The sequence below is a fragment of the Urtica dioica genome, chromosome 4, assembly GCF_054948205.1.
Source record: "Urtica dioica subsp. dioica isolate 48M chromosome 4, U.dioica_male_clone48M_v1_H2, whole genome shotgun sequence".
Classification (NCBI taxonomy): domain Eukaryota; kingdom Viridiplantae; phylum Streptophyta; class Magnoliopsida; order Rosales; family Urticaceae; genus Urtica; species Urtica dioica.
Genome location: NC_142759.1, coordinates 6,094,984 through 6,116,694, shown reverse-complemented (window position 1 = coordinate 6,116,694; position 21,711 = coordinate 6,094,984). Strand labels below are relative to the sequence as shown.

At 40.6% G+C, this 21,711-nt stretch overlaps 2 protein-coding genes and 2 non-coding genes across 4 annotated transcripts; 2 read left to right on the top strand and 2 right to left on the bottom strand.

Annotated features, from left to right (window-relative positions):
* Window position 1: 1 nt before the first annotated feature.
* Window positions 2-72, top strand: TRNAG-GCC (transfer RNA glycine (anticodon GCC)). The gene has a single exon. It is a non-coding gene; the product is annotated as a tRNA-Gly (tRNA).
* Window positions 73-75: 3 nt separating this feature from the next.
* LOC149399720 (small nucleolar RNA snoR114) lies at window positions 76-162 on the top strand. The gene has a single exon (XR_016296889.1). It is a non-coding gene; the product is annotated as a small nucleolar RNA snoR114 (small nucleolar RNA).
* Window positions 163-5,476: 5,314 nt separating this feature from the next.
* On the bottom strand, window positions 5,477-11,224 carry HK1 (histidine kinase 1). The gene is made up of 13 exons (XM_089611861.1): window positions 10,833-11,224; window positions 10,195-10,437; window positions 9,257-10,060; window positions 8,619-8,866; window positions 8,384-8,543; window positions 7,972-8,098; window positions 7,795-7,884; window positions 7,517-7,711; window positions 7,358-7,427; window positions 7,232-7,274; window positions 7,002-7,142; window positions 5,971-6,924; window positions 5,477-5,887 (listed from the first exon to the last, which is right to left on the bottom strand). The coding sequence occupies exons 1-13, from the start codon at window positions 11,076-11,078 to the stop codon at window positions 5,669-5,671; spliced, it is 3,540 nt and encodes a 1,179-aa protein (XP_089467987.1). The 5' UTR covers window positions 11,079-11,224; the 3' UTR covers window positions 5,477-5,668.
* A 5,643-nt stretch (window positions 11,225-16,867) lies between these two features.
* Window positions 16,868-19,617, bottom strand: LOC149399718 (Senescence/dehydration-associated protein-like protein). The gene is made up of 4 exons (XM_089612815.1): window positions 18,626-19,617; window positions 17,839-18,005; window positions 17,409-17,493; window positions 16,868-17,326 (listed from the first exon to the last, which is right to left on the bottom strand). Exons 1-4 carry the CDS (start codon window positions 19,468-19,470, stop codon window positions 17,140-17,142), a joined length of 1,284 nt encoding a protein of 427 aa, XP_089468941.1. The 5' UTR covers window positions 19,471-19,617; the 3' UTR covers window positions 16,868-17,139.
* Between the last annotated feature and the right edge of the window lie 2,094 nt (window positions 19,618-21,711).

Sequence of the window (21,711 nt, the reverse complement as noted above, 5' to 3'; positions counted from 1 at the left end):
AGCACCAGTGGTCTAGTGGTAGAATAGTACCCTGCCACGGTACAGACCCGGGTTCGATTCCCGGCTGGTGCAGCTTTGCTATGACGATATTTGCGCTAAGGTGATGGTTGGGTCCATCGCACTCATCTGATTTCAAAGATGTTCATTAGCGCTTCCGAGCTTCAATTTTGCTACATTAATACTTAATCCCATTCTTTTTTATCAACCGATTAAATAATAAATTTAAAAAAAAAACCTTTCGATCCAACACTGGTACGCGTAAGTCTAACAATGTTTTTCTTTTCCTTTTCTTATTCTTTTGGCTAAAAAAGAGCAGCGTCATACGTGTCTTTAAAGAGTACTACCAGCTCAATATCCACTTTGCGAACGAAAATTTCCAATAAATAAAAAAATTTGACAGAATTTTCAAGGAGTTGAAATTCCTCAATAAACTTGGATCACTGTGTAAAGAAATCGAGTATATGAATTACTCAGTTTTTTCTTATTATTGACTGATGAATTTACAGAGTAGTTATATACATCAATGAATCCAATCGGTTACAACTTACTCCCAAATATCAGGCTAACAACTAACAGATAAGATAAAATATCTCTTCCTACTTATTTGCGATATTTAGAATAATTAAATTAATAACAGAAATACGTAGATAATAATTTCCACACTCTCCCTCAAGTTGGGTTGTACATGCTGTACATGCCTAACTTGCAGCTCAGTTCTTCAAAGTTCACTCGCGGAAGCGCCTTTGTGAGTATGTCTGCTGTTTGAAGTCGAGTAGGAGTGTAGATCAGCTGTACTATCGCACTCTCAATCTTCTCTGCAATGAAATGTCGATCTATTTCAATGTGTTTCGTCCTGTCGTGATGTACCGGATTCTTAGAGATGCTAATTGCCGCTTGATTGTCGCAGTACAATCGAATCGGCTTCACAGATTCGAGGTTTAGATCAGCCAAGACTCTTTGAATCCACATTCCTTCACAGATGCCTAATGCTACTGATCTGAATTCTGCTTCGGCGCTGCTCCGAGAGACTACTGATTGCTTTTTGCTTCTCCACGTCACTAGATTGCCCCAAACATATGAGCAATATCCAGAGGTTGATCTTCTATCTGAGACGTCTCCTCCCCAATCAGCATCCGTGTACATTTCGATGTCTCGGTTATCACTTTTCCTGAACAATAGACCATTTCCAGGATTCATCTTCAAATATCTCAACACTCTCATTACTGCCTCCATGTGTTCTTCAGTCGGATTATTCATGTGTTGACTGATCACACTTACTGAATAGGCGATATCTGGTCGGGTATGGGCGAGATAGATAAGTCGCCCCACCAGTCTTTGGTATCTCCCCCTGTCAACCGGTGCACTCTCGATTGCAGATCCGATTTTGTTGTACGCGTCCATTGGAGTATCTGCCGGCTTGCATCCTGACATCCCTGTCTCTTCTAGTAAATCAATTACATACTTTCTTTGAGATATCATAATGCCCTTCCTGGATCTTGCCACTTCCATGCCTAAGAAGTACGTGAGAGACCCGAGATCTTTGGTCTCAAATTCTGTAGCAAGATGTCTCTTCAACTGGGCTAGTTCATCGGTATCACTCCCGGTTAGAATTATATCGTCCACATACACGATTAATATGGCGATCTTTCCTTCAGCCCCGAATTTTACAAACAGTATATGATCTGATTGACACTGTTTGTATCCAAGTTGTATAATGAACTTGGTGAATCTCCCAAACCATGCGCGAGGAGATTGCTTTAACCCGTACAACGCCTTTTGTAGTTTGCAGACTTTGTTGAGGTTATGTGAGCTCTCTAATCCAGGTGGTATCTCCATATAAACTTCTTCCTCAAGATCGCCGTTTAAGAAGGCGTTCTTTATATCAAGTTGGTGGAGATTCCAGTCACAGTTTGCAGCGAGCGAAAGGAGAATTCTGATAGTGTTGAGCTTGGCCACGGGAGCGAATGTTTCTTGATAGTCAACTCCGTATGACTGAGTATACCCTTTTGCGACTAATCGGACTTTTAGTCGTTCAAGGCTTCCATCTGCTTTGTGCTTTATAGTGAATATCCATCGACACCCAACTATCTTCTTCCCCGGTGGTAGCTCAGTGACGTTCCAAGTGTGATTCTTTTCGAGTGCTTGTATTTCTTCTCTCACTGCCTTTGTCCATCCCGGATGCTTAAGTGCCTCGGTTACAGAATTTGGAATCTGTATGTTGTCGAGTGTGGTTATGAATGCTCTATAGGATTGTGAGAGTCGGCTGTAGGATAAGTGCTTGGACCATGGATGACTCGTACATGACCGAGTGCCCTTTCTTTGTGCAATTGGAAGATCAACATCGGAAATCACTGGACTAATATCATGTGGGATAATTTCCGTACCTGTGTTTACCTCGGTGGGAGCTGGACTCGATTATGATGATTGGGCAAGTGTAGGTGACTGTGTCTGTTCTTCTTGATGGCTGATTTCTTGACCTGTGGTGTTTGTCATAGGCTGTATAGGTATTGGCAGTGATACTATGGATGAGATGGTACTATACCAAAGCTGAGATTCATGTCCACACTCCCCCTGAAGCTCAGATTTATGATAAAAAGGTAGGGACTCAAAAAATGTTACATCCATAGAGTTGTAGAATTTGCGTGAGGTAGGGGAGTAGCATTTGTACCCTTTTTGATTTGTGGAGTAGCCTAAGAAGATCGTTTTGATAGATCTAGGATCTAATTTGCCCCGGAATTGTTGAGGAATGTGTACAAAGGCTGTGCAGCCAAAGTTCTTTGTGGGAATAGGAGATGAGAGGAATTTGGTGTGAGGGAAGTGATGTAGGAGAGTTTGGTGAGGGCTTTGAAATTTGAGTACCCGAGATGGCATTCTATTTATGAGGTAGGCTGCCGTGAGTGTAGCATCTCCCCAAAAATGTTTAGGAACATTGGAAGAGAACATTAATGATCGAGCTACCTCCAAAAGATGTCTATTTTTTCTTTCGGCAATCCCATTTTGTTGGGGAGTGTGAACACATGAGCTTATATGAACTATGCCTTGGCTAAGGAGATATGAACCCAATGAGGATTTGAAGTATTCTAGAGCATTATCAGTTTTCAGAATTTGAATCTTTGTTTGAAATTGGGTTTGTATCATTGAGTTGAAGTGTTTGAAGATATTTTCTACTTCTGATTTTTCTTTCATGAGAAATAGCCATGTTATCCTAGTATGATCATCAATGAAAGATACAAACCACCTCGATCCGGATATATTCTTTACTCTAGATGGTCCCCATACATCACTATGAATTAATGTGAATGGTTTAGATGGGGTGTACTTGATTTGAGTGTATGAGCTTCTAGTGTGTTTTGCTAATTGACATATCTCACAGGTGAAAGAATTTGGATTTTTATTGATGAATAAAGATGGGAACATCTTTTTGAGGTACAAAAAATTCAAATGACCTAAACGATAATGCCATAACATAACTTCATTCTCCTTATTGATACTGGAATTTAGAGATTGATAACAAGACTTAGACTGGGTGTTGGAGACTAGAGCTTGCGGGTGATCTTGACGGTCGAGGATGTAAAGTTCAGAGCACAACCTAGCACTGCCAATCATCTTCTTCGAATCTAGTCCCTGAAATACACACAGATTTGGAAAAAATATAATCGCACAGTTGAGGTCACGAGTTAATTTCCTGACTGAGATCAGGTTGCATTCAAGAGATGGGACATGTAGAGCTGAGTGTAGAGTTATCTCTTTTGAAAGAGTAATGGAACCTGTTCCCAAGACTTTGGATAAAGATCCATCTGCGACTCGAACCGAGGCATTGGAGCTGCTTGGATTGTAGGTATTGAAGTGTGCTTTGTCGCCTGTCATGTGATCTGAGGCTCCTGAGTCGATGATCCAAGGTCCAGATGTAGATCTTCCGGCTGTGCAGGCAGTAGCTGTGTTAGATGATGGTGGTTGCTGGTTGAACAGCTGTTGCAGGACTTCAATCTGCTCTTTTGTGAATGGAGAGCTGGTGTCTTTGGTGACTGTGGCAGCAGTGGCATTCGAATGGTCTTCAGAGTGTCGTGGTTTCCAGTCAGCTGGCTTGCCATGAATTTTCCAACACGTCTCTTTGAGATGCCCGGGCTTTCTGCAGTGATCACACCATGGTCTTCCTCGACGAGCCTTGCTATCATTATTTTGCTGGTGGCCCCGAACAGCTAGAGCTGATCCCTCTACTGTTGACTCTTCTTGTGGCCCCATCATGACTCTCCTCCTACTTTCTTCATGTCGTACGGCTGAGAACGCCTCTCTGGTACTTGGAAATGGCTTCACTCCCAACAGCCTTCCTCTAACCTCGTCCAGATCTTTATTGAGCCCGAGTAGGAACTTAAATGTTCTCTTCTGTTCAAGAACTCTTTTGAACATTGCCTTATCTTCATTGCATTTCCATGTGAATATTTCATACATGTCGAGTTGTTGCCAACATCGAGATAGAGAATTGAAATATTGAGTCACTGATAGTGTCCCCTGCCTGAGATCATGGAGTTGGGCCTCTATCTGAAACAATTCAGATGTATTTTCTGAAGTGGAATATGTCTCCTTGGCAGCATCCCAAATCTCTTTTGCTGTTGCGTAGAGCAGAAAATTCTCACCAATATCGTTGTTCATCGAATTGATTAACCACGACATGACTTGGTGATTTTCGATCTTCCATGTCCGGTAGCTTGGATCAGTTTTGGCTGGAGTTGCGACTTCGCCAGTGAGGTAGTCTTCTTTTCCTTTACCGCAGATGAACATAAGAATTGACTGGGACCATTGAAGAAAATTGTGTCCGTTGAGGCGGTGGCCGGTGACCATCGTGAGCAGTCCGTCGTTTCCATGGGCGGTTGTGGCTGAGGAGTCAGAGGTGGCCATTGACGGGGTTGAGGTGACCTCGCTGATTGAGGTTTGATATGCCCCGCCGTATTTGGTCATGAGGTTTAGGATTGGATTTTTTTATTTTTTTTTTTATTTTTTTATTTTTTATGAATCGTATTCAGAGATCTGCTCTGATACCATAAAGAAATCGAGTATATGAATTACTCAGTTTTTTCTTATTATTGACTGATGAATTTACAGAGTAGTTATATACATCAATGAATCCAATCGGTTACAACTTACTCCCAAATATCAGGCTAACAACTAACAGATAAGATAAAATATCTCTTCCTACTTATTTGCGATATTTAGAATAATTAAACTAATAACAGAAATACGTAGATAATAATTTCCACACTGTGCTCTATGGAGACTGACTGTATTTTGAGATCATGACAAACCAAAGTTATGTTTATAGAATTCCTCAACTTTTTTACTCCTTGACAATGATTATAACTTTGTATCCCGTTTAAATGTGACATGGGGTACTGAGAATATATATATTCAGTGGTACAATATTTTCAGAAGAGCGATGCATAAAATTACCAAAATTGAGTTCATTTTCTATACGATACAATTGGGAAGCATACATCACCAATTAATATTATGGTAGAAATGACAAAGGCTTTCTTTGCTTTGTCAAGGCATTCATTTCATGGCCTATGATTCAAAATTGGGGTTATAAAAATGTACAATTTTAGTTGTAGTGGTAGGAGCTATTGGAGTGAGTGACCATATTTTTAGATTGCTTGTAAATATGAAGAATGGGTTAGAGCGGTGTTTTAGTAGTGAAAGAGAGGATTGTGGAGACCATGAGTTTGTAGTCAATTGGCTTGGTAAGATAAGCGTCCATTCCAACTTCCAAGCACTTTGTCTCATCAGACCACATCGCATGAGCTGTCAATGCCACGATCGGAATATGCTTCGCAGTCCCTTCCTCCGATTTTCTTATCGCCTTTGTTGCTTCGTACCCGTCCATTTTCGGCATCTGATAGAGATCACAAATTTCAAATCGTCAAAAAAATGGGTTCACAATCTCAATAGCTTGTGAAAGAAGTCACTGTTACTTACCTGACAATCCATCAGAATCAAGTCGAAGAGCTTCGTGGAATCGTCGCTCGAACAAGACTGCTCAGCGTTGAGCATTTCCACGGCTTGAAGGCCGTCCCCGACCGCGGTGACCGAGGCTCCCATTTTCTCGAGCATTATCGTCGCGACTCTCTGGAGGACCGGCGTGTCCTCGGCGATCAGTATTCTCAGGCCTTGGAGAGATTTATGCGCCGAGAACGAATTCCCTTGCTGTTGTTGTTGTTGAGTTTGAGCAGTTCTGTTTTCTTGTTCCTTCTTCCCCAAGCCACCCCTCTCGTCGTTCGGGTGCACATGGGTCAGCTCGACCAGGCAGTTCTTGACCGCCTGGTATTTCGTCTCGATCTGAAACGGGTTCGCGTTCTTGTTGGAGCTTCCCGGCTCGGGAACGTCGGACTCGTCGGAGCTTCCGGTCTCGAACTGGGTGGGATCGATCTCGAGGCACTCGTGCGACCTCTTCTGCGTCTCGAGGCTTCTCTCCTTGATCACGGCCTCGAGAAGCTGAACCATCTTGGCCTTGTAGAGAGGCTTGTTGACCATCGAGACGTGGCCTCGCCTCCGAAGCTCCATCTTCACGGCGTTTGAGGTGTCGTGGTTCAGAACCCATGCGAACTTGGCCTTCCCCGAGTACTTGTCGAGGAAGTTTAGCTGTTCCTTCCATATCTCGGTGCTCAAATCGAGCAGCGCTATGTCCACGACCATCACGAAATACGGGCTCCTCATCTCGTTTATGCTCACAAGATCGGCTCTCAGGTTTTCGCTCAGCGAGTACTGTCCTTCAAACCCTTTGTGACGGGATGAGTTTTTACCGAGGAAGAGCTCTCGGAGGATCTGCGTCAACTCATTCCACTCCGATGCTTGCACGTTGAACACTCCGTTTTTACGGAGCCATTTGGACATTATCGATCTGCTCATGCTTCCTTGTAACGCAAGCAACACCTGAATTTGCGATGATCCCTCGATAAGTAAAGAAATTTAAGCGCATCCAAGATTGAGCGTGTGTTTTTTTTACTTACCACAAAATCGTGTTTTGCGAAATCTATTTGGCAATGTTGTTCTGTGCTATCCGTGGGTGTATTGAGGACGAAGTAGAGCTGCATTGTGGTCCCCGGGCCATTTTTCTTCACAACTTTGATCTCTCCACCCATTTTATTAACCTGTGAAAAAGTAATCCCTAGTGTTAAGCATTAGCCTACAAAATTAATTCTGTTTCGAAAACCGCGAAAAAAAAATCTAAATATTTTACCAGAGTCCGAACAATGCAGAGTCCGAGACCCGTACCACCATGCCTGAAAAATATTACACTTGTCTTGTTATCGAACAAAATTGATTTCCTTATAAAAAAATGGGAGTGGAATGATCAATCACTCACGTCCTCGTTGTTGAGGGATCGGCTTGTTCGAAACTTTCAAAGACAGATTCCCACTTACTGGGATCAATCCCTGCAATTTCAGAGGAGTTATTCAAACCGAGACTCTATAACAAACTATTTTTTTTAAAAAAATGATAAAGACAATTTCGATGGCCATACCACAGCCCGTGTCGTCGACTTCAAACCAAAGAATCTTCTTGTTCTCTTTCTTTGAGGCTTCTTTCGTGTGGTTGCTTTGATGCCTCAGCTTCATCTTATTCCCGCACCACCTCTTGTTGTGCCCGACGGGAAATCTCCCTTTTCTATTAACAGTGTTCAAGTTCTGAGACCACCCTCGAAGCACCACATGGCCCGCTGTAAAAAAAAAGAGTGATTGTAAAGAAAGTATTGCAGGCGAATATATACTTGTATTATCAACCAAATTCATTTTCGCTTACATGTTGTGAACTTGATAGAGTTACTGATGAGATTTGCGAATACTTGAACAACTCTTGCAGAGTCACCTTGGACTAGTTTCGGCATATCATCTGAGAATTATATTGATTAGAACTAATAATGTAAACGAGGGTTGAAATATATACATATACGAGGGTGTATGAGAATCAAGGCCATACCGGCAAGGTCTAAGATAGTTTCCACATTGTGGTTTATGCACTGAACCGAGAACATGTCAACGAGTCCTTCGAGCTCCCGTCCCAAGTCAAACTCGGCTTCTTCCAGAACCAGTTTTCCCGATTCAACCTGTCGAAAGGATCAACGATTTTAAGACACAAGGCTTCCTCGCCACCATTCAAAACGAGCAAACAAATATTGAACGGTAATTATGTAACCTCAGTGAAATATCGAAATTCATGTATCATAGTCAAGGTACACAAGAGGTTTGTTTTATGCTTCTTTATTTCCAATCTCTCACTTCTCACCCGTGTTTCTGCCACTTGAAAATCAGTTTCGGTTTCGAAAACGTTCGTGAAATAGTCAGTTTCTTTATTCGCAAGAAATCTGGCGAATAACGTGACGTAGCTATACCTTGCTGAGGTCCAATATGTTGTTGAGAAGCCGAAGAAGAGCGGTTGAGCATTTTCTGATCTGAGTGACCGTCGCGTATTGTTCATTTGTGAGGCAATCGTCGCATATCAGAATGTCCAACAACCCAATAACCGCAGCCATGGGAGTCCTCAGCTCATGACTGTTAAATGAATATACAACATTCCTCAATAGAACACTTCCAAAAAAGAAAAGAAAGAAGATAAAAAAAACCAACCTCATATTGGCAAGGAATTGGCTTTTGTAGTTGCTAGAGGCCTCAGCTCTTCTTCGAGCATCGAGGTGACTGATCACATCGGCTCTCAGCTTCATTTCTTTCGACACCCCGTTCGTCAGTATGAAGATGCAAATACACCCGGTCACCAAGATACACAGCGATGCAGATATCAGTATCACCAACGTCTTGAATGCCCTCTCGTCCACCTTTCCCATGATGTATTTCCGTGGAATTATGACCACTCCCACCTGAACAAAAGAAAGAAAAAATCGTTCGAAAACAGTCACTAAAACAAGTAGTATATACCAAAGGAACCCGGATCCTCTAACACCACTCAAACCTCTTCTCCGTGTCTCGTTTTTATGTCCCTCTAATTGAATTACGACAATCCATCACTCATTTTTAAACCGAAAAATATAATAGTAAAAGGCGGTAATGTGTCGTATTTTTAATTGGAGGGACATAAAAAGAGACACAGACATATCATACGTACACCGACAAAGCCGGCTATGGACCAAGGGCGGGCAAATGCTCCCCCAGAACTTTTGAAAATTGTAATTTTTATCCTAATTTTTTAATCAATCTTTATATTATTTTTCAAATTTGCCCCGTTATACAAATTGACTCTGTAATATTACCAGAGGAAGCCTCTTGAGTTTGAGGAAGAAGGAGTCGATGTAGTACTGTTGATGTCCAAGCTGGGCGTTCTCGATGTGGACTTCGTGGCTGGGAGGGAAATCGTCGCCGAACTTCCTCTGCAGCCACTCGGCTCCCATGCGAATGACATCGTCCTCGGACTCCATTGCCGTCTTCAGCCTCGGTCCGTCGGTGGAGTTTCTCAGCAGAGGCCGATCGGTGGAAGTGGCAAGCAAATACCCCTCCTCGGAGGTCAAGTAGATGTGTCCGCTGTGGAACTCGACGAGCTCCTTCATGAGCTGTCCGAGGCCCGCGAGGGCCGTCGTGACACCCACCACAGCGACGATGCTCTTGTTCTTCGCGTCCATCACCGGAAGGGCCGCCGAGAGCATCGGCGATCTCGAGTACTTGCTCACCGACACGTGCCAGGTGGCGACCCCGTCGGGAACCTGGGAGAGCCCGGCTATGTTGATGAGGTCCTCGGGGAGGATTTTTTTGGCCTTTCCCGTCTTTTCCCCGCTCACCGGGTCGAGCGGCTCTTGGTACCATATCGCCGACATGTTGCCGTGGATCGACCGGTCGTCCCACGCCTGGTGCTGAGTCAGCGCATCCGTCTTGTAGGCCCCGCCGCCGATGGCGCTGATCGAGTAGTTCGAGAGGTCCGAGTAGATGTAGGACGTGTTCTCGCTCTTGTGCTCTCTGTGGAAGGCTTGGACGAAGCCGTTCCTGTAGTTTATCGTGATCGCGTTCAGGGCTTTTCCGCTCGCAAACAGAGCCCACGTCACTTCCTTCATCGATTCGTACAGCTGGTGAGAAAAATCAGTCACTTAAAAGTTTAGTGTTTTCCTTTAGTCAAAACTCTAATTCAACAAGCAAATAGTTCATTGTTTGAGAGCATTTGGTGATAATTAAGTATGTGGTTGGAAAAAAAAAGGGTGACCTCGACTTGTTCGGCTTGAGTGGTGGGGTTGTTGTACCGTCTGAGGACGTACTCGGAGAGCTTAACCTGGGCGGTCGTGATCTCGGCCGTCGAATTCAAAATGTTCCACATCCTCAAGATCGGACGCTGCAGAAGCTCGTGGCGAAGCCCATAAGCCAAGCTGTTGAGCGATTTCGCCGTGTAGATCCTCGTGAAATGCCACGTCAGGATCGTCAGAAGCCCGATCAGAATCGCTAGCATCACCTGAAACCAGAAGAAATATACCATCACTAAAAAAAAAAAAAAACTAACTCTGCTCTTCCAAGTACTTAGAAGAATATTTGTTCAACTTTCAATATCAAGTCATTTCAATTTCCAGATCGATTACCGGCAAACATAACAGGCAATAAAATGAATTGATTTGCCAATTTTTCCAAGGGCCAAAATACTAAAAATGGGATAATTTCATCCGAGCCTATAGTTACTGTTTTTTTCTTTTTCGTTTTTTGTCCCAATCTGATCTTGACTGCTTCTAATTCAAACTTGCATAACACACAAAGATTCCAAAAGCTAGTAAAGAAAAAGGAAAAGAAAAAGCAAAAGCAGGTTTTATCTTTCTTTGAATGAATTGAATTTTGAATAATAGAACTCGAACTGACCATGATAGCAAGGCGAGCCACAAAAACACTGTAGTAAGACGACAAACAGTGAGTGTTTCCGTACGGAAACTCCTCTCTCTCCACATCTCTGTGGAACACCCTGCGTCCACGTGGCGCCGAGTTCCTCCTCCACGGCGTCGCGAAGGAAATGATTCTGTCGAACACTTTTCTCAGATCGTTGGTGATCCGAGAAGAAGAAGTAAAAGAAGAAGAAGAAGTATGGGTAGATTCCATTGGAGTGAACATGTTCCAAAGGTCTGGATCAGAAGAAGAGCATTACTAGCTGTACTTAATGATCAGCTTTTCTATCCCACGAAGAGGTCAGATATTAATTAGAAGTGCATGGCAATGAGAGTGAGACTGGTGTGTGATTGAGAGAGAGAGAGAGAAGAGAATTGTTTGGTGGGACTTTGGAGTGTTATTAATATACTGGTTCTCGTGTCATTCTCTACTTTTTCAACGCAATAGACTTTGCTCCTCCCAGTGGAACCTGTGTCGTTATTCACACCCACATATATATTTTCGTTTCTTTTAAAAAAATATATATATTTTCGTTTTATTTATTTATATATATATATATATCAAGCACTTCTTATTTGCCTTCATTTGGCTCTTCAAAAAAAAAAATTATAACTATTTATAACTAAGGTGATCATCCATAAACCACCGGTTACCTATCAATAAACCATTTTTTCTATGATAATTGATAAATAGTATCAAAAAACTCATTCGGTAACACCCTCATAAATTCTCGGTAATTACTATTTATCTATGGGTTATCCGTTATCCTTACCAAGGGTGAAAATTAAATTTTTAAATTACCGTTAAATTTGTGATAATTTTGTATTGTATTAGACTATAATTAAACGTAATAGAGTTCTCAAAAATTCTTTTGGATTTGTTGGGTTCGTTTGATTTTTGCTATTTAATTACTTTTTTAGAGAAATACTATTTTCAATTTATATGTTAGCATATGTAGGAAAAAAAAATCCATAAATAATAAAACGACAATAAAAGAGAAGAAAAAACGTCACATCATCGCAAAGTTCTGATGCTGGAAACCTCGATCGGTGCCGCGCAGTGCAAGGCTCCATGCGAGGCCTTGCGCTACGCGGGACCTCGATGCCGTGCGAGAAATTATTACAGTGAGAGTATCTCCACCTTCTCTTCATTATCTATTAATATGAATCAAGCCTTGAGGAAGATTTAAGTTGTCTAACCTACAAAACGCTACAAAAGCATGAGTCTAATTTTCCTCCTCTCTAAAACAACTTAAGTTTGGAGATAAGAGGAGATCCTCCAGCTCAACATTAATGTTAGGCGTCGATGAGCGAGTCGAGAGAAATTTTTCTGAGCCTATTTGAGTTAAGCCCGAGTTATCAAGCAAAAATACCACTGTAGCTTACACGTGACCTTAAGGTTTAGTCTCGAATCGAATTAATGGACACTTAAATGTTAACCCAAATCTGAACGTTAAGAGTTAAGATTAACAGTATCAAATTTTCATATATTTTCAATTTATCCATTGATAATGTTCAATAATTTGATAAGCTATTTTTTCCATGAATTAATCGAATGTGCGGCATGGATCGATAATGTTCATTTGTTTTATTTAAATGACTTTCATTTTTAGATGTACACTCATACCATTGTCGCATTTTTTTTTCACTCTCAAGTATCAATCTCATTAGTGATCAAAGTAAATAATTTAATATAAGCAAAAGTATATATTTTAATGGTAAAATTACCCTCTCTGTCGGTGAGTTATCATCTTTCTAGATGGCAGCGTGATTTAATTAGTCAAAAAGCTTCAGTAAAGAATCATGCACATAAAGCTAATATAGGAAAAATCATATAATTTTTTGTTTCAAATAAATTGAGCCTTCTATATCGAAAGATATTACTCGTACACCATTAGGACAATGAATTAATGCGATGATTGTTTTTTACACTAACTACCCATAACCAAGACAAAGTAAAGCTTATCTCCTAAGCAAGTGTCGCATTTTTATATGCTGTATACTGTGAAACAGATCACACGCATGAGTGGATTTTATTGACTTGTAGTGAAATGAAAGCACAATTGAAATTTGGCGATCGGGGGGGAGAGGGGCAATATAAATATATTTAGTTAAAAGAAAGATAGAGATATATTGGAATCAGTATCATAGATTTGGATATAGCTGAAACACCATTTGCTATCAAATGAGCTGATGATAAGTGGAGAATTTAATACCATTTGGGTAAAAGTGGAGGTAGCTCATAAAATTCATTTGTTGACACAGACAAATAATGTGAAGTTGGCTTCAATAGAATAGAAAATACTCATTATTATTTATAATAATTCCAGAAAACAATAGTTGCAATTGGTATATTCACTCTTAGAAATCCCACCTAATAAGATTTATAAAAATTCATGAATAACGCATCTTATTATAAATTAGTTTTGAGATCAAGCAACATACATGAGGCAAATGTATTTTAAGTTTAATTTTTTTTTGGAAATGATATTATTACCAAAATTACATGATATATTAACAATACAGACGCAAATGACATTATTGACCAAGATTACATGATTTAGAATAAATTTTAAAAAGGCATACATTTTTGCAGCTCATGGAACTTGAACTAAAAATCTCTCCGACGAGATATGTGTGAGATTACCACTACATCAAGTTAATTATCACATTTTTAGTTTTATACGAGGTTAAGCTAGTAGATAGAATTTCTAAACCAAAGATAATGCATATGCATGTCCTGATGTCCATATGTTCTGAAAATAAAAATTGATAAAAAAATAAAAACACACACACATTTATATAAAGCTTTATATGGATACACTTGCATACAAGTATACAACGACTTAGTTTTGTAGAAATTTACTGTTTATTTGGTTTACTTGTTCATGTTGTTTTAGGCGAAATATAACACAAAAAATCTTATATTTTCTATATATAGACGATTAATGTAAATCTAATCCTAATATTATAAATCTATATCAATGTTAACTCTCAAAACCTCCTTGCTTTGTCTCTGACCGTTTGTCATGTTTTTTTTTAACCTTCAGAATGTACGACAACGATAGAATAAACGAAAATGCATTAAAGTATTCAGACAAAAATGTAGTATTGCTATATGATGAGTATAGTATGCACGTATACAATAAGCATGCACAAACATTTTTAAAAAAGCATGCACTAATACGCATTGACTTGGCAAGTATTTGTGACCCACGTCACTAGTCCACATAACCCAACGTTGAGCCTACGTAACAACCACTATATATAAGGCCTACTATACATGCCTGTACTATAATAACGCGTTACAATTTTTATTTTATTTTTATAAAGATTCAATTATTATTTTTTTTTTAGAAAATTAAAGATACAATATTTAGTTGCTACCTCAAAAAGTTTACACATGGAATAAAGTGCCGACAAGACTAGCATACTGTTGAAATACCCTAGTTGCATATCCAACGATAAATTTGAAACACTATGCGAGATAAGTTTCTGATATTTTGGTCCCTTTTTTTCTACTATATGTTTCAAATTTAAATTAGTAGGCATCATAAGTTTTAAAAAATGGAATTTTTTACCGATAAGTTTCCGCATCGGCCGCCTTTTTGGCCTGATGTAGCCAAATGTGGCAAATATCCTGCGAACAAATGCATATGCCTATACATAAAAATTTGAGTTTTGGCCTCATAAATCGAATTCGATGCAATATTTATCTATCTAGTTATAAAAAGGCTAAACATTAAGACATAATCAAATCTTAATCTTTATTTGTTTATATGTAAAATCGCAATCTTTCATTTCTTATCGTTCAAGAACTATTTCTCGTCTACTTTGTTTCAACTTGGTGTCCTATAATTGGATGGTTTGCTTTCATACTCAGAGGAGTTCTTTTTTTCCATGTACACACCTTCGCTTTATATCAAAGATAGAATATATTATGCCAGTCTAGGACCTTTTTTTTTAAAAAAATATATGCTCTAAAAGAGATAGAAGAGATATTGGGCATGATTGATAGGCCGTTGATGCTCATCACAACTGGAAATTCAATCCTTTGATATTGTTAAGGGACAAAGAGAATCAAGCCATTTCATTCAAATTGGTTAGAAAGAAAAGACACATGTCTTGTAATCTCACTATTGGAATCACACAAAGGAATCAAAGGTTTGTATAGGGAAAGCTTTTGGGCATGAAGAGAATATATAACTTAATCATTCATAATCAAGTAAGTCTTACACCAAAGAAGCATTTGATTCGCTAGTTAAAGATAAAGAGCCATATAAAGTCCATTTCAACTTATTAAAAAAAACAAAAAAAAGTCCTTCCCAACGAATGGAGATTAGTGGAGTGGAATTAAAGGCCTGTACACGTCAAATGATCAAAGGCTTACCTCCGACTCCAATATTTAATGAGGCAAAACCTTTGTTTGCTAATAAATAAAAAAAAATAACCTAGTTTAATGGTACACTGGTAATTTTATAAAATAAAAAAGGTGTTAATGGTAAATTAAAAAAACGTTATCATCGGGGGGGGGGGGGGGGGGGGGGGGGGGTAGGCATACGAGTACGATATCTATTATCTAGTATATAAATTGGGGGAGAAGTAATATTTCTATTCCAATTTGTATCCATATACATTTTCTTTTTGAGTTTGAAGGATGGCTTTTCAGTTCGGATTTAGGAAACAAAGTAAAGGGTATAACTTTTTTTATGCTTCTGAACACCCTTGGGGTGTTTTGTCATTTACTCATTTATTTCACAAAATACTGTAGTTAGGAAAATATATAAAATCTAGTCAGATTGTTATTTGGAAAAATAACAAATATCTTCTTCAGACTCTCAAAAATAATTTATTTTCTCATAATTTTTAACATTAAAATTTTAACACTAAATTTATCAAACAAATTCAAGTATCCTATTTGACAAACTTGGTTTTATAAATTTTTTAAAAATAAGAAACTTAACAAATCTATACACAAAAAATAAACTGAAGAAAACGACTCAATAAAAATTTACAAATAGAATTATTACAAGTCCTCCAGTGTTAAAATTGAAGATTTGTTTAAGATATACTTATTTACATAGGAAGTTTAAGATATACATTTGAATCAATGGAAATTGAGTTTTGACCTTTATCTACTTAATATTGGAAGTGCTCGTGAAATTCAGAGAAATTTCATCTGCAACATTTTCTTTATTGGAATATTTTTAAATGATTTTATGTTCTTCTTATGATTTTATTGACATCGATATTTCACATATATATAATTTTACACTAAAAATAGACATAAATGTCAACAGTTAAAAAAAAAGACATGTATCCAATGATCTGTATATGTGATTAGTGATTTTAATGTTCCTCTTATAATAATATAAAACTCGGTGCTATACTAGTCTACAATGTATGTTTACGTAGATGTTTTTGGTCTGGTTATGAATAATATCGGAAAACTCTGAAAAATAAGGAGTTAAATCAATCGATCTATTTCAATAATTGGGCGTGTGAATTATCAACAAAGAGCATTTCAAACCTTGGATATTTTTACTAATTTTCCTCATTATTTTGGTAAAAGCCAAAAACATCTTTATTGGCCAAAAGTGGTACACGCATGAAGATCTGCAAGAGCTAGTCATAGGGTGATAAGATACGAGTGTCTGGGGAAGTGGGACCCAAAGATTGTTCAAAGAGAAAGTGCCCAAAAAAACACACGGTGAATACACTGCAAAAATGCCACAGCCAACGGAGTCTCAGAATTCAGAAAGAAGAGTCTCTTCTTTTCCTTTTAGCGGTCTCCTAATAACGTCTACTTGTATTTTAATAAGCCCTAAATAGGCGATGACAAAATAGGGGTGTCGTTTTATAGCTACAAAAAGCATTAGATAAGGATTAAGGAAAAGGATAAAGTGACGTTTAAAGGCTGTCAGAGATGAAGGAAAAAAAAAAGTAACTGACGCACGATCTCTTTTGTTTATGACTGCACAAGAGTCCTTTTCATGGCTTCACAAATAATGGACATAAAACAAAGAGAGTCAGGCCAAAGGCCTTTTCAGTGGAAGCTTCCAATTATCAAATAAATGTTCTCTCTCTAAACCAATGCGTAAAAGAGGAGTCACAAATTTGTATGTTACAAGTTACAACGAACTCACCTTTTAGTACAAGACGGCGAAGGGTCAATTCACAAAAAGGGCTTAGTTCTTCAAATCACAAAACAAATCTATTCCTACCACATAAATACATTGCCCCCAAATTTGAGAGAGAGAGAGTAGGGAAGTAATTCAGATAACTAGTTACTTGGAATTTTTCTTCGCCTTCTGCTCGACAGCTGCGGCTTTGGCGGCATTTTTTGCGATGGGTTTGAGAACGCTTTTTGGGTTGAATGCTTTTCGGATCTTAAACGCGGCCCACGCTGCCCCGATGGCATGTCCGGCAGCGTCAAGCCCTTCATTTGTTGCCTTTCCCGCTTGGTCTCCGTACCTGCGCATCACGACAAATTCAAATAAACGATTGTTACCCATTTCATATTGATAATGTCTTTGGATGAGTTAAAAGTATTTACTTGTGGGTAACCAGTTCAGTTGTCACGGTAGATGATGTAGACATTACATTTTTCCCGGATACTTCCACCGCATCACAGACCTTGCCTATTCCCAACAAAATCAAGATAGTAAGAGTGAGAGTGATTGACATTTGAATACAGGTAAAGAATGTACATTTATAACAGAGGATTAACAAAATAAATATATATAAACAAATGTTGTATTTCACAGAATGGTCTCCAGTTTCCTACACTGGTCCATATTCTATCATAACCGTATAGTTTAAAACCAAACCCTTGAGAAGAAATCATTGTCATAACGAATGGTCCACGGAGATGCTGAGTCATTAATGATGTTGTATAAAGTAGAGTATAAGAAAATCGGAACTTCCATTTACAGTACACATTGTGTAAGGACAGAAAATCCAGGCCTTGGAAGTAAAAGACGTACTAAATCCATCAAGCGATGCGAGTACGATTTCCCCGGGAAGAAGGCTAAAGAATTTCTTGCCAACTTTGGAATTCGCCACCGAGCTTGTAAAGAAGCCGGATACTTTAATTACACCAGAAAGGACTCCGTTGGCCACTTTCTCCGTCATTTTAGAAACTCTCTTGACCCTGCACACTTATTCAACCCCAGTCACATTTTCTGTTCGATTACTTGAAAATATATTCCCCAAATAAATTATTGAGGAAAAACCTATATAACCAACAGAATTCAGGCAAAAACTACGGTACTACCTATAGAAAACTTCCAAGCCACATTAGCTTCCAAAAAAAACATAAAAAAATTATACAAACAATTGTAAATTAGGAAACATAACAGAGCTCACGAGAACCACCTTCCATTGGCCACTTACATACCCTTTTTTTCTTTTCTTCCTTCAAAATATCACAACAAACCCAAATGATAAATGCAGATAACAACAAAACCAGATAGAGAAGCAACAACAACAACGTTTAATAAAACTAATAGAATCTAGTAAGGACATCTAGTTTTGTTCATGTTCGTTTGATCAATTCAAACCCATAAGATGAGAGGACCTAAACAGGTTCATCAGGTCATGAATGACTCCTCTCACAGCCAATTGTTTTTTTACATTTGAACCCCATTATCAAACTCAGAGTCCACAAAAGCTCAAGTGAACAGGGTCCACAAGGTCACGAATTACTCGTCTCTCTCTCTCGTAATCGATTAGTTTCGAAACCAATCTAGTCTACTGTGATTTCATAATTACCTTTTGATCCTCCTGAGAGTCTGGGGACTGACCTCCTTCTCGGCCCCGGGAGCCATTCTCCTCTTCATGACCTCGTTCCCCCACTTGAGTCTGTCCACAGTCACGTCCCCGCACCACAGAATCCCTCTCACCACGTGCCCCGACCCAGCCGCGATCATCTTCGCCGCGGTCCCGCTGTAATCCTCCACGTTCGGCGCCAGAGTCGTCCAGTACGCCGCGCTCTTCCCCTCCGCCACCTTCATCTCCGCCGGACACGTGGCCACCGCCGCCGCCGCCGTCCCCTCCACCTCCGGCGAAACCTTCTGCACCGAGAAACAGCTGTAACTCTCCAACACCGAGTCCAGCTCCCTGACCAGCCTCTCTTTCCCCTTCGAAGCGATCGTGAGTCCGTAGTTCAGGATCTCGTCCCCGTCGTCGTCGCCGCCGCCGGCGGGGGCTCTCAGGGAGAAGAAGTAGTGAGAGGCGTCGAGCTTCACGGCGGTCTCGTCCTTGGCGAGAGGCCACTGGATCTCGTCCCCGACTCTCGCGAGCACCGCGACCACGTTCCCGCCCTGTCGGAGCCTCACCACCGAGAACTCCCCGCTCGCGAGCTCCACGCTGTAATGGCGGTCGATCAGGTGGAGGATCGCGCCCGGGATCCTGACGATCTCCTCCTCCGTTCCCTCCGCCGGCGCCGAGGGGCGCGATTCCGGCGAGGGGTCGGGGAACAGGTTGTCGACGAGATCGGACATGTCGATGGAGGGGTAGAGGTTGGAGGAGGAAGGGTTAGGGTTCCGATTGGGCGGGTCGGAGTGGATGACCTCCGGATAGAGCGGATTTCGCTGGGCTGGGTATTGGGAAGCCATTGATGAGCTGAGATTTGGGAAATTAGGGTTAGGTTAGGTTGGTTGGTTTTGGTTTCTTATGGGAGAAGGAACAGAAATGGGATGGGATTCCGTGTGGGGTTCTCGTATTCCGATGGGACGACAGTTGGTCAATCCTTATGTCAGCTTTAATAACAATAACTGTCTCCTAGGCTTCCCGCGTTAATACCGGTACAATTCAACACCATATTTTATGTTTTACACAATTTAATGTCAAAATCTCTTATGGAGAGACGATTGTAGAGTGATAAATAATAATTCTTGAGAATAACTTTTTTAGCTTTAATTTAGATACAATTTAGAGATTCAGAGCAATTGGATAACGCGATCAAGGTTAGCCTAAACTAGACTTGTTGAAAGATTTGGAATGGACTAGTATGTTGAATGTTGACCTGTAAAATTAGTACAACAATATCTCACGAAAATACACTGACTCCGAGTACAAAGCCTCCGAGTACAGAGGTGATTTAGGCAAGACTTTCTCTTTATACAGACGAATCTAATACAAGAGAGCAATGTTTTATAGAGATTTCAAGTGAAAGAAAGTGTGTAAAAAAAAAGTCCGTCCCTCGTTCTGTGCTGCTGCCTCTATTTATACTCATCTGGTCGTGTCTTTGACGGTTATTTTGAGGAACGTGGGGTGATCAATCCCACGTTCTGGACGGTTATGGGTAACTGTCTTTCGCCTCTCTCTGAGGTGGGCGGTTAATGCTCCTCGCGTGGTTCCTGAACCGTCGAGGTGTGCGTTTTAGAGCTTGAAACATGTTTTCTATTAGTTTTGACTAGTCTTTGACCCACGTTCTTCTCTTCTCTTCGAAGTTCTGATCGGTGGGTTTCGTTCTTAACTTATGAACGGTTCGTTCCTTCTCAATGGATGGCCCTTGGGTTTACTTAACCTGAGCTCGGTGCTGGATTCATATTTCTGCTCGGTAGTCCGACTAGCCAGATCGGAGTCTGACTAATTTATCCCGTAACAGCTGCCCTCCAGTTTCTTAGTCTTTTCTTTAGCAAAAATGGTAATGAACTATTTCGGTTTGCTTTGTGACCGTGTTCATCTTTGCTTACTCGTCTCGGGATGATCCGAGTAGAATTCTTCATTCTTTTCTTTTTACAGGACGACGTCGTTTGTCATCTGGCCTTTCTGAACCGTAGCGTCTTTTGCTTCAACGGTCAGATGTGTTTGGCTTCCTGGACAAGCTTAATCCTCACCGTTCATGAAGTCTTTATATAAGGCATTTCCTCAACTTTTGACTTCATTTCGCTTTTTCTTCTGAATTCTGGTCTCAGAGCGTTCTCGGCTTGATCTGCTTATTCAGATTGTGCTTTTGGCTTTTTCGTTTTTGCTCGGATCTTCCGATCTTCAATCTCGCGGGTAAGGTCTGTTCTTTTTTCATTGTTTTGATACCTTCCTTTTGTTTTGAGATTGTTGTTCGGCGATCGATATCTTCTTTATTTATTGTATTCGGACCCTTCGGACTTTAGGAATCTTAGTTTCTCAACTTCATTAGGGCTATGGGTGGACTTGCGCGTCCTGATCTAAGCTTCGATCCTCGCGTCGTTCGGCGATCGGAACCTGATCCCGATAGTGTTACCTTGTTGGATGGGTCCAAGTTTCCTTTCCTCAGAAGTCCCGTGTGGTATCATGTCCCAGAGATCGGATGGGACCGTCCTGTAATGGCATATGATGAATCATGCGTGCCTCCCAATCCTGAGTCCGAGGGGGTTGATAACGAGAAAAAGGTTTTTGACTCGTCTTCCCTGTCGTGTAGGGACACTATGGTCGTGGAGATATCGTCCTCGTCCGATTCTTCGAAGGAGAGCGGGTCGGAATCTCGTGATACGACGAGCCTTTCTCTTTCGCAAGACCGAGGAGAGGGTTGCTCTCAAGGCACTCCGGGTCCAAGTGGGAGGACTTTTGGGGTTGATCTTCCAGAGGAAGAGGAAGAGGCCCTGGTCTTTGAACGGAAAGAGGGCCAGTTTTCGGCCAAAGTTTGGACTTCTCGGGTTACCGAGAAATATCTACAAGGGTTGAGGGAGGAATTCGAGATAGCTGATGGAATTATCCTCTCGGCACCTTTGGAACACGAGAGAGCCGATCAGCCTCCTGTCGGAAAGATTGCGTTCAATAGGGCCATTTTGAACGTGATCGGAAGGTTGCCAATGCATCCTCTCATTTCCCAGTTCGTTTCCGACCTGGGTTGTTCTCCTACCCAGCTCGTCCCC

Excerpts from the sequence above, each read along its gene's own strand:
- HK1 (XM_089611861.1), bottom strand. The coding sequence starts at position 11,078 with ATGTTCACTCCAATGGAATCTACCCATACTTCTTCTTCTTCTTTTACT. Across the intron at positions 10,061-10,194 it reads CTCAAGCCGAACAAGTCGAG|CTGTACGAATCGATGAAGGA; the intron begins GTCACCCTTTTT and ends TTTTCTCACCAG. Across the intron at positions 7,275-7,357 it reads GATCCCTCAACAACGAGGAC|GCATGGTGGTACGGGTCTCG; the intron begins GTGAGTGATTGA and ends AATATTTTTCAG.
- LOC149399718 (XM_089612815.1), bottom strand. The coding sequence starts at position 19,470 with ATGGCTTCCCAATACCCAGCCCAGCGAAATCCGCTCTATCCGGAGGTC. Across the intron at positions 18,006-18,625 it reads ACTCTCAGGAGGATCAAAAG|GGTCAAGAGAGTTTCTAAAA; the intron begins GTAATTATGAAA and ends ATAAGTGTGCAG. Across the intron at positions 17,327-17,408 it reads ACTGAACTGGTTACCCACAA|GTACGGAGACCAAGCGGGAA; the intron begins GTAAATACTTTT and ends CGTGATGCGCAG.